This window comes from Sciurus vulgaris (genome assembly GCF_902686455.1).
Source record: "Sciurus vulgaris genome assembly, chromosome: 18".
Taxonomy (NCBI): Eukaryota; Metazoa; Chordata; class Mammalia; order Rodentia; family Sciuridae; genus Sciurus; species Sciurus vulgaris.
In genome coordinates, this window is record NC_136479.1 from 8,726,113 (window position 1) to 8,738,788 (window position 12,676).

The window sequence follows — 12,676 nt, forward strand, 5'->3', positions numbered from 1 at the left end:
AAGCAGCTCCTGGGGGACACTTTGAGATAATGCAGCTCTTCAAAATTCCTGTTTAGCTTTGACATTCGTTGATGATTCTCACCTGATTCGGTCTTCACCGTGATGGTCACAAAATGACAGCTTTTGCAGCAACAGCCTGCTCCTGCTCTGGTGTTGAAAAGTCTGCCTTTGTCTTTACACTGTATGCAAGATTCCATCTTCTCTCCACTTACTTGCTTTTTATGATCATAGTCTTCATCTTTTTAATGGTTTTTATTTCATTACTCTATTTAATTATTTTGGTGCCTAAGTTGTCCCAGAGTAGGCCCAGGGGAATCCTATCAAGCTGGCTGTGTGTCCTTGTGAGAAACCTCCATTTTTTCAAGCAGTTCCTGCCCTTTCTGCCTGAGAAGGTATTCCATTTCATCTTGTACCTCTTCTGCCCATTCTTGCCATTAGCCATTTCTCTGAAATGCCCTGTTTCCTTTCAACAGGCAGTAGTTTTGCAGGCCAAGATCTGGGTACTGAGTGTTCTCTTTGTCTTTGCCTTTTGGTCATTTCAGTGGACAGAGGTGAGACACATATGCATGTACATATGCAAGATATAAAACTGTGAAGGTGTATATATAAAACACTCAAAACTCTGCAAACAGCTGTGTTGAAAGGGGTGTGTCCCTCCTGCATACCTCCTACACGCCTTCCATCTTACCCCTTCTTTGTCTCGAGTCTTTTTTCTGTTTCTTTTTGTGAGAATGAGCGGATCGAGGTGGGTCTGGCCTTGGCTTGCACACAGGGTCGTGTGCTGTGTGTGCACTTTTTGCTTGGCAGCAGCTCTGGAAGTCACTCCTTATTGGTCCGTAGAGCTCTTCCTCATTCCTTTTACAGCTACACTGTGTGTGTACCAATCTCTTATGCAGGGACATTTAGGGACTTTCTGGTACTTGGGAATTATAAACAATACTGCATTCACTACCCTGCACGTGTGCGTTTTCCTGTGGTTGAAGGTATCTCTTCCAGGTGCATCTCTACTAGTGGGACTGCTAGATAGAAGGTTAGAGTAGGGATGTAAACTTTCCTTTTAAATTGCATTTCAGTGGAAAAGGAGAGATAGTTAAATAAAATGATTAAGCAGGCAGTACAGGCAGTACAGCTGCAGGACAGAAACTGTGCAGGCCACTGAGTGGGCTCGAGGGACTAGATGACTCTGCAGTCCCTTCACACTCCCAAGCAGAAACCTGGTTGTAAGGATGAATGACTTGCCGTGTAACTGAGGCTCAGGTGGCGCCCTCTGACGGTCCATCATCAGCACCTGGGCCCCTGCTTTTCCAGTGGAAATCTGTGCACCCGAGCCCTCTATGCTGCTTCCTTGGTGGCAGCAGTGTGGTGCATGCCCCCCAGGAGGAAAGCTAGGCCGCACTAGGACAGGCACAGCATCCGCAGGGACAAGTGGGAGGAGGGGCCCAGAAGGCCACGCAGAACCGCACCAGACCTGGTGTGTTATTTAAAGGGATTCACCAAGACCCTGAATCATCAGCAAAGGCCAGTCTTCATCCTCTTTTAGAGATGGCTGTGGAGTCCCTTTCAGACCCTCTCCTCAGAGACCTATTACCTGCCACTTCTGTGTCTAGGCAGCATTTTACCCATAGGTCTGGGGAGCTGCCGGCCCCCACGTGAGAACTGGCACCTTAAAAGTTGTTGAGTAATAGTGTTCAAAACAAGGGGTGAGGAACCTGTTTTGACATTTGAAGAACTGATCTCCTTCATCTGGAAAATTAATCTGAATGGAACAGCTCATTCCATGGCTCTGCCGGCTGGATGTGAACTTGAGGGAGGGGGTGGGGTACACAGTAGGAATACGTGGGTGGCACAGCTGAGGTTTACAGACCTCATTCTGTGTGGAGAGGCCCTCGAGGACCTGGTCCTGGGCCAGGGCATGACGTAGGCTAGGGAGGGCTAGTTCTGGCTTTCACCCTACATTTTTTGGGGTGGGGAACAGTCCTGGCTTTGCTGTCACATTGCAGCCATGTAAAGAGCCACTGACTTCTGGGTGCTGTTTCCTCAGATACACTGTCCAGGGTTGGACCCACCAATGGTTTTCAGGCAAATTTTTGTGAAACCCCAGAATTCCAAAAAGGGGCATCAGTGGAGTACCTGAGGGATTCTGCAGGCAGAAACATTCGGCATCCATCAACTTTCACCTGGAAGAGCCCTGCTGTCAGCTGTCTTCTGCCTATCATGGAAGCATGCCCTGTGAAGTTGTCATTCAAATTAATGACTGTATTTCAGTTGTAATGTTCTGCCCAGCATGTGTGAGACCCTGGGCTCCATCCCCAGCATTGCAAAAAAAAAAAAAAAAAAGGTTGAGCTGCTTAAAAATTTTTTGACATGCACTAGACAGATTATCTTCAACTTCTCTGCTGCAGACTTCCAGTGGTAGTCCAGGAAGATCAAAAAGCTGAAAGATGGACAGCCATGTTTCAGGCTTGATCTTCTGACCAGGAACTGGGGCTTGCTTGCTGTGACCTTGGAGAGTCCTGGAAATTGCATTCCCACCACATCAGCCAAGCAGGCGCAGAGCTGTGCCTGGGGAAGCGAACTGGAAGCCAGGGGAGGTGGGCCTGTGGTCACTGGGCTGAGGTCAGAGGTTGCAGGAGGCTGGCTTCATAGTTTCACTTGGTAGACTTCAGATGTCTTTAATGGCATGCTGTCAGTAAACACAGTTTATATAAGATTTAAGCCTGCATTTCCCAAGAATATATTCATTTATGATAAATTATATATACTTGTATTACTGTGCTGCTAATGCTATGTATGGTTTAAAGCACACAAAATAGGAATATTAAAGATGAGGACAGTTAAAAAATAAAAGGAACTGCTAGCTAGTGAATCATCTTGCATACTCACTGGGGCAGCAACCCCACTCTGGAGAAACTGGAGCGACTGGGCACTGGGGAGGCTGGGCCTCGAGCCCCCGAGGAGAGAGAGGCTGCTGTTTGCTCACGCTACCTGGGCTGCGCTGACTCAGCTTTCTTTGAATTGACTTGTTTTTTCCTTAAGTTTACCCTCATTCTGACTGTTAATATTGCACCAAAAAATGACTCTCTGTGCAGCTAAAATTTTCTTATAATGCCCATTAAAAAAGCTATGAAGCCATATAGACAGAACCACTTAAAAATCATCATTGGCTCCCAGCTGTGTAAGGGGGACCACCCCATGGGTGGCATCTGCCGTCAGATCAGGAGGGCAGGTGCTCTGGAGAGTAAGCCTGGCAGAGACGGGCCCCAGTGCAGGTGTTAGACCACAATTCCCCATGCCAGGGTGGCTGCTAGCACAGTCACACTAACAAACAGTTCAGGGAGAGTGGTGGGGACCAGATGTCTCCCTGGAAGAAAACTGTGTGCACATCGATCACAGACGGTATCAGGCTGTGGACCACCCTGCTACATGTCGCAACCACAATGACTCATTGTCAGCCCTGCCTAGTGCCAAAACTTCCTGCCCTGGACTAGACCAGTGCAGTCATCCATTGGTCCATTCAAGAGATAGTCACTGTGCACCTGCTCTGCCCCAGCCCCAAGTTAGGCTCTGGAGATACAGGAAGAACTGGACAGATGAGACAGCTTCTCCTATGAAGCCACAGTCCACTGATAATAAACAATCATAAAAATAGATAATATAAAATCCAGCAGTTATAAACACTGTAAGTAAAATCAAGGTAAGGGGTAGAGAGGACAACTCTCCTGTGTAGAATAACTCCACATCGTTTGTGTGGATACCCAAGGAGGTAGAACACAGCTCCCCATTCTTTAAGCATGGCCTGTTCTTAATGGCTTCCTTCCACAGAGTGTGCTATGGAAGAGAGGAAAAGTAACTTTGCAGTGGGGAAACCTGATGCATATTAACTTGTTAAGCGCTCAACAGTGACATCAGCAGTCTTCAGTCATGTTGCTAGTGTGTACCCTGGAGACAAGGCCTGAGAAGCACACGCCTCCTCTGTCGTCTTCCTCTCCCCAAACCATCACCCCAGTTCAATTATCAGAAAAGCATCAGGTCAGTCCAGGGTGAGGGACTCCTCAGACTGTCTGTCTCAAGATCGAGGAAAGTCTGAGAAAGTGGCAAGCCTGGAGCCACTTAATGTAGCATGGGATCCTACCAGATGAACGTTGAGGAGCTGGGGTTGGGGCTCAGTGATGGAGCGCCTGCCTAGCATGTGTGAAGCACTGGGTTTGATTCTCAGTGCCACAAAAAATAAATGAATAAAATAAAGGTATTGTGGCCATTTACAACTAAAAAAAAAAAAAAAAAACTCTTTGGGAAAAAGAAATGAAATCTGAGCAAAGTATGCAGTTTAGTTAATCATTTAAAAGGTGATGGTGATGAACTAAAAGAAGGTAGAGAATATATCGTAGGATGTGACTGAGTCACACCTGCATAGAGAAGACTGAGCACGAGAACATTCCAAGCACGAGGAATGGCTGTTCAAAGATCCTGGGGCACAAGAAAGCTAGGGCATTGAGAACTAGTGAGAAAGCTGACTCAGCTGGAGTGTGGGGTGCCCACGGGGCGAAGGTGGAAGAGCTGGCCATGTGAGGCTTCACTGCCATGGGAAGCCATTTAGATTTCACCTGAGTAGAACAGGCACCAGGAGACTCTGAACGGAAATTGACATAAGCTAATTTCCTTTTAAAAATCACTTGGGTTGGTGTGGAAAAATAAGGGGGGCAAGAAATGATGCAGAGGCCAGTAAAAGAGGTCCTGGGGAGTGGGGGGCTGTGCTGGAGCCCAAGGTGCACTCACTCACCCTCTGGAGACAAACACAGGTTCCTTTCATCATCTTGTTCTCCCCACTGTTTCTCCCATTATGGGGAAAATGATCTGTACCCTGCATTCCAGAGACTGGCTGAGAAAGTTCTTGCCCTCACAACAAGGACTCTGTGGCAGGGACACCTGGAAGCACAACTGTCCGTCTTTAATTCCAGATGTTTTTCTTTAGAGGTTCCCAACTTTTTCTAAAAATAGGAATGTACATCATGCTTAAGTCAGTTGCTCTAAATCACTCTTATTTAACTGGGAAAAATATGAAATGAGGTTCCTAACCTCCCTTTGGCTTCCCGAAGGTGAGTGGAAAGAACAGAAGGCTTCAGTGCCGTCCAGGCTCCTTCCGAACCGTAAGCAGCTTCAGAACACCGTCAGTGGGTTTGGTCACGTCTTACTAACCACGTGTCCTCTCTTCTAAGCTGCCACAAATCCTTTGGGAAGGAAATGTGGTATCGATAAAGTAAAGTACCTTTTTAAAATCATGAAATAAATGATTCCAGTTTGTGTTGTGTTGTCCAAATTAGGGTCATGTTTCTTGGTGTTGCTAAGACGAACAGTTCTGGCCCATCTTGTTTCTCTCCAGCGTGTCGCTGGTGTTTAGCTGTTGAACATTTGCTTGACCTGATAGGAGTGACTTACACGTGCTTATTCTCTAACATGTTTATGTCTGCACTTCTAGGTCTGTAAAGCTCTCTGGGCTCATCCAGCCTCCGTGTTCTCTTCCAGAGATCGAGATGGTGATCATGGAGCGCAAGCTCTCGGAGTTGGCCGCCAGCACCTCCCTGCAGGAGCAGAACACCACCGATGAGGAAAAGAGCGCTGCGGCCACGTGCTCTGCGGGTGTGCAGTGGAGCAGGTGTGTGGGGCTGTCCCCATGGCCTGCAGAGCTGGCACAGGATGCTCCCGGGCAGTGACAGCTCGGGAAGGAGAAGCAGGGCTCAGCAGGGTGATCGAGTGCTCCGGAGCTCAGCCCTTATGGAGAGAACGCCAGGATAGAGCACCGCCGCCCTGGAGCACTGCAGGGTGCGGGCCATACTGCACCCCTGCAGCTCCCAGGAAGGACCCCTTAGGAGCAGACTCGAGTTTCCCTGCATCCTTCATTCACCACCTTGCACACCACCATCCAGAGGTTCGCCCTCAGGACTCAGCCAGCATGATTCAGTGCTGTTGGCCACCTTCCATCTTGGCCTGATGGGTCATTTCAGTGCTGGTCTGTGAAGTTGTATCTCCTTAATCCTTGGTGACACTTTTCCCTGGATCTTGCTGTAGTACCACCCCCACCAAAACGTCTTCAGTGCATTGCTAGGAGGGCTTCTTAGTTTCATGTGTCTCGTGGGGGTGCTTACCCCATCTTCTTTACTGTTCCAAGAGACGCCTACTGGTTTTCTTTTTTCTCCACATCTCTACTTGGCAAATGTTTCGGTTATCTAACAGATGGGATTTATTTTTATCAGATGTGCAAGAGAGCCATTTTTAGTTTTTGTTAAACAAGAAGACATTAGAATATGTTCAGTGTGAGTGAACAATTGTTATAACCTATAAAGACCTTTTAATTTTGCTAACAAAAAAAAAAAAATGTAGCTCTGGAAATTAAGGAAGTCATTCTAAGTACAGAAGGTAGGGACAACCTATGATGGTTGGCACAGCCCTAGTGAGAATGTGGATAACTGGAAACCTCACCAGTGACTAGCGGTGAAGGAGGCAGGAGCAAACGAAGGTGATGCTGCAGGGCTTTGTTTGGCTTCTTAGGATCTAATACGTATTTTGCATATACTTTGCAAAATAGCATAATATTGTAGCTTTGCTACTGAAGAAAAATACCTGTGTATTGCCTACCTTTTGTCAGAAGCAAACCAAAATGTTTGAATTTTTTATTTTTATTATTATTATTTTTGCGGTGCTGGGGATTGAACTCAGCACCTTGTGCTTGTGAGGCAAGCACTCTACCAACTGAGCTATATCCCCAGCCCCAATGTTTGAATATTGAGGATGATACTTTTGGGATTTTTTCCCTGAATTTTAGTGGAAAGGTTTCCTTAGAGTGGATCGAAATTCGAAATTTGGGTGACTCTTAACTGGCATCTTTGATTTCATGCCTTAATAATAGGGACTGACTCAGCACCTTGAGTTAGTCCATCTGGGAAGCTTCAGACCAGGTCCCTGCTCTTTCAGGGAGAGACTGGCCAGCGTGGAACATTGCATCTATTTTACAAAAGTATTCAGTTGGCAGAGACTTCGACAGCTTTCTTTCCCCACTTCCCCGCACTGAGGCAGGAGCATGCTGAGAGAGAGGAAGATGGCTAGTCATTCTCTATATCATAAAGTGAATCTTGACATTGACCTGCTTGCCCCAAGATACAGCATAGCAGAAAGTGAAACTTTTCTTAAAGTCCTTGTACAGTTATGGGCTGTCTCTGCTTTCAGGGTTAAGTATAGACCTAACAAACTCAAAAATTTAAAACATTATTTCTTTTCTTTAAAAAAAAAAAAAAAAAGAAGTTTTAATCCAAGTGTTGTGGCACACACCTATAATCCCAGTGACTCTGGAACCTGAGGCAGGAGGAGATCAAGGTCCAGCCTCAGCAACTTAATAAGACTCTGTGTTAAAATAAAAAATAAAAAGGACTGGGGACATGCATGGTGGTTAGTGTCCCTGGGTTCAATCTGTGCTACCAAGAAAATTTAAATTTAAATTTTAAAAAAGCAGTGAAAGGGGATGAAAGTGATACGTATTCAGAAGATGTGAAAAAAATCTTTAAAAGTCTAAAGAAGGACCAAAAATGTCCCTGATCCCAATATTCAAAGGCCACTGTTACTGCCATTTTGGTTATTTCTTATCAGTTGTTCAGTGCCCTTTCTTTCTCAGTGGTGTGTGCCTGTCATTCTTTATTCCTCCTTTTTCCAACTAAATCAAACCCAAGCATCTTTCCCTCTTTATCATCTCTACTCTTTGTACATAAAGCACTTGGTGACTTGATAAGACTTCATTGCACGAAGTATATCCATTCAGCTCTTCCTATTCTTGTACGTTGTTATTCATATTATTCCCAGATGAAAATAGAATTCAAATTTCAAGCAGCTGTTTTACAAGAAAATGGTTTGTACTTTATCTTGCTCTTAAGTATCAAAGTTATCACTGGAAGCTTGCAGAGATGTCAGTGTTCCCTTTAAATGTTTTTTATTTTATTTTATTTTTGTGGGTTACATGTTTATTTGAAATCCTATAACCAATGCACTTTTACTTATTTTTCTTTTGCATTTTTCAGTTTAACATTTGTATTGATGGTACATTTGTGGAGTTCAAAATTCAAGAGTATTGAAGATTATGCAGTGACTGTTCTCCCAGGTTCACTCCCCATAGATGATCAGTATAGATAACAGCTTGTGTATCCTTCTAGGGGTTAACCACTCACTGGGGTGCTCTACTCTCTTAGTCTCAATCTGGCATCCAGAGTGAGCAGCTACAGATAGTCATGGGATCAGAGCCTCCTGCCTGTGGACCAGAGCTGGGTACTCTGTTATGCTTGTATGAAGAGTCGTTCCCCTGAAAGGATGACATTTTGTGTGTGTGGTTTTCAGTATTTGCAGCCGCTAGTTATATCTCATCCACAGAGCCTCAGGGGCGAGAGACCTCACCGTGGACTCTTTAGTCAGGGAATGCCAGTCCAAGGAATTCCTGAGCTAGGACCCTGCCAAAAGGAAATCGTGGAGAAGTGCCCTTGGAATATTAAAAATAGAAATGAAATGGCAGCTGCCAGGTGTTGGCCCTTCCACACTGCCTGACCCCTGCTTGGTGCCTTTCAGAGCACCTTGCATGTGAGTCTTCACAGGAACCCTACAGGGTCTCACCTTTCTTCCAGGTGGGAGATGGGGAGGTTTGAAGTGGCTTGGCCAAGGGTCTGCAGCTGTGAAGAGGTGGAATCAATTTGAACTCAGGCAGTCTGGTTCCAGGGTCGCTGCTGTTAAGCTTGTTCGTGTTGTTGTTTGGGTCTTGTGTGGTGTTACTGGTCTGTCACACTGTCCTGTTTTCTTCCTTTGTGACCCATCACTTTGAAGTGATGATCTGTGTCATTCTGTATCTCTGCTAACTGGCACAGGAATGCAAAGAGCAGGGACTTTTGTATCATTGTTCCCAGTGCCCAGGACACCTGGTGAAAGATTGTCGAATGACAAGACAATCTCTTCCTTGGTCAGTTTCCACTGTAGATAGCAGTTTCCATGGACAGAGCCCATCTCATTTGTTTTAGGGTCCCCAGTGCCTGACACTGGACCAGGCCTATAGTGGACTTCCCACACACTAATGGCCTCAGAGCACAGAGTTATGAGAAGCAAGGGCTGCTGGCGCCCTGTGAGGGGATGGCAGAGGGGAGATGGTCATTTTGTGCCATGAGGCTCATGCATGCTCATTTTTTCCAGACCCTTCCTGGATATGGTGTACCATGCCCTGGACAGCCCTGACGATGATTACCATGCCCTCTTCGTGCTCTGCCTCCTGTACGCCATGTCTCACAACAAAGGTAGGTGCCCTCCTCGCCCGCTTTCCTGCCCATGAGTGGATACTCAGCAGCATGCCTCCCCTCTGCTCGGAGGAAGAGGGTGCTTCTGGGGAGGAGTTTCCTGCCTGGCTTTCAAGGCCAGCTCCCACAGAACTGTTCTTCAGTCTTCCTTAGAGCTGCTCAGGTGTTTCTGCGCAGACTGAAGCCACAGGAATCGGTGACTCAGACAATATGGGGAAAGGTTTGAGTGTTGACTGTCTAACCAGTGGGACTGTCTTCACGCTGTGGCTTTCTGTCCACCCCTTGCCTTGCACCCGCCTTAACCAATGACCACTTTCCCAACATCAGAACTGAAATCAGTCAAATGGTGACCTTGGTTTTGCTATTTATAATACTCAGTGTTCAGAGCTAAAATAGACCTGGGTGGATTTGGTGGAAACGTACGTTTCCTTTCTGAAGAAAGGTGTGGTCTCTGGCTTCCCCTGCAGAGGCTGTGTGGCCCAGGGTCCACTAGGATTTGTCATTCTCTCCCCCACTACCACTACTGGGAACAGCCCTGGTATTTGCCTACCTGGCTTGACACAGGCACCTGGGAAACCTCCACATCAGAATCTCCTCAGAGGATTCTGGAATATTCCCTCTGGCCGCTGCCCAGAGCTGGGCTTGGCATAGATGAGACATTACTTCAAATGACGTCTTGGAGGTTTCTCATAAGCCTATTGGGGAGTAGGTGGAGTTAGTTTTTACTCAGCCTAGCACTAGAGACATTCAAGCATATTTGACGTAACTGTTTAAATTGTAATCATGAAAAATAAGTGGCAAAAAAATACAGTGACCAGTTTCTTCCCACCCTTGTCCCCCAGCTTTCCTTTTCAAATGCAGTTCAGACTCCCGGTTTCTCATATTTTTTCAAAAAGATACCTACATATACCCAAGTGGGAGTATATAGGATTTCCAATATCTTCTCTAGTCTCCTCCAGCTCCTGGTGCAGCACCTGGCCTGCAGGTGCCTCAGTTCCTGGAAGCAGACCAGACTCCATGGGGCCTACTGGCTCCCACCCATGGGTTGCCCACCGCTCTCCAGGCTCCCCCCTCTGCACCCTCCTCATACCAGCTCTGCAGTCTTGACTCCACTGGCTGTGTGCTGGAGACTCCTACCTGGGTGTTTTCAGCAACTCCCTGAAACAGTGTGCTATACCCCATAAACAAACATTTTTGCATTTTTGTTTCAGTTGCAGTTGCCAACCACACTTGAAATGCCATGACTCTTGGCTCCTTCCTTTGCTCCTAGCATGTATCAGATTTCATGAGTTCTCCCTTCCCAGCCTATCTGATCAGCAGACTTAAATTCTGAGTGCCCACCCAGTGCCTGGATCTACGCCAGGTGTGGAGGTGAGAACCAAGACATGGGAGGGAGCAGGGTCTGGGTCTGTCATTCCAGTGGCCATTATCTCAGGCCTGGATTAATTATCAGTCTCCCGGAAGGGTCAAGCACATTGCCATTTTATAATTCATCCTCTATAGCACAGCTAGATAATTTCTTATATTAAGATGGCTTTGACCCTGGTTTTTCCCGTTCAGAAACCTACAGTGCCTCCCTCTCTCCCTTAAGCTCCACCCTCCTGCACCAGTCATGTGGGATCCTGTACCAGTCAAATTAGGTTCCTTTCCAACTTGATCTGATTCTTAGGACTTCCCTTCACAAATCTTGGCTCTGGCCCAGGGGCTTTCAGATTTTTATGCAGTGACATAAATCTTTCACAGAGATGAATCGCAGCAGCTGTCATGGTGCGCTCGGGCTCTTCAACACTCTTGGTTGCAAGCAACAGAAACTGCCTCTCATTAATTGAAGCTTAAAGGGAAAGTCTATAGCAAGGCGTCTGGAACTGCTCACAGGATCCAAGTGGTTGCTGAAAGGCCAGGAAAGACGGTGACCTCAGCAGCAAGCATTCGTGGACCTTCCCTCCCCTCCAGGGCTCTGATTTGGTCCTAGCAAATCCCAAGCTGGGAGTCTCTTTCCATTTGATTTTCAAATTCTTCGGCAAGAAATCAGATGGTTCAGCTTGGGAGTGTGTCTAACTCTGGAACAGTTAGTTTTGACTGGGAGGTAGTGTTGCATTGTATAGACTTGGTCCTTGGGGCTCAGCTCTGTGTTTGGGTCTGTTCCCAAGAACAGGAGCTTTTTGGAAGCCCAGCAGCCACCATCAGGGCCAACATACCACCTGTTCTTGGGGAGTCTGCCGCCTTTTTTCATTTGTGACTTTTTCCTACCATTTTTTTCTTCTCAACATCATCACCTAATTAGAATTCTGCTTGTCTGTCAAGGCTCCACCCAGAAGTCACCTTCTCTAGGAAGCACTCTCCCCTGGTGTTCACCTCAGGTTAATAATGTGGCACTTTACATACATTATTGGATTTGACTTGCTAGAATTTTGTTAAGGATTTTTGTATGTGTATACCTGAATGGTATTTGTCTGTAGTCTTCTGTAATTCTCTTGTCTGTTTCTGCTATTGAGTTTATGCTTACTTTATGGCATGATGGGGAACTATTCCTTCCTCCTTAATTTTCTGGAGTTGATTTTGTAGAACTAGCATTATTTCTTACCTAAATAGTTCTTAAGTCAGTTTAGCAATCTGGGCCTGGAGTTTTTTATGATGGAAAGTTTTTAACCACTCAGTTTCTTTGGTAGATGTAGGAATATTTAAGGTTTTCTATTTATTATTGAGTAAGCTTTAGTGGTTTGTATTTTTCAAGGAATTTGTCATTTTCTGTAAACTGTCTTATTTATAGTCATGTTTCATTCATAGTGTCCCTCGTATTGTGTGTGCTGTTTTCCTCCCTCTGGTCCTTGGTGTGGATCACTTAGGTCATCATTGTGCTCTTCCTGATCCATTTGCCTAGATGATTATCAATTTTATTGCTATTAGCTATTGTCTTTGTTTTTTTTTTAATTTCATTGATTTCTGTTCTTTATTTTTTATCTTCTACTTATTTCAGATGTAATTTACTCTTCTTTCTATAGCTTCTTAGGAGAGAAACTTAGATATTGACTTCTTAAGCTAACCAGTTTATTTTGTTTTATTTTTAATATTCATACAGAGTAAAATTGTTTTTTTGTTGTTGTTGTTGTTGTTTTGTGTTTTTTTTTTTTTTTTTTTTTTTTTTTGGACCTATAGTTCTGTGAATTTTAACATGCTTGGATTTGTACAACTACCACCATAATCAGGACCCTTTGCAGGTCAGTTATCCAAAACATTTCTGGCACTATTCCTTTTCAGTCCAGTCCTCTCTGCAGTAGTCCTTGATCTTTAACCATTTTTCTTCTATAGGAATTTAATGCTATAAATTCCTAAGCACTGCTTTAGCACATCCAATAAATATA

General features: G+C 45.4%; 1 protein-coding gene across 5 annotated transcripts in view; it reads left to right on the plus strand.

Moving 5' to 3' along the window:
• CLEC16A (C-type lectin domain containing 16A) overlaps window positions 1-12,676 on the plus strand; it is a 188,155-nt gene that overhangs the window by 57,331 nt on the left and 118,148 nt on the right. For all 5 annotated transcript variants that reach the window (XM_079121394.1, XM_079121395.1, XM_079121398.1 and 2 more), the window contains exons 11-12: window positions 5,524-5,653; window positions 9,214-9,314. In XM_079121394.1, the coding sequence (XP_078977520.1) occupies window positions 5,524-5,653; window positions 9,214-9,314 (231 nt within the window). The remainder of the gene's footprint in view (window positions 1-5,523; window positions 5,654-9,213; window positions 9,315-12,676) is intronic.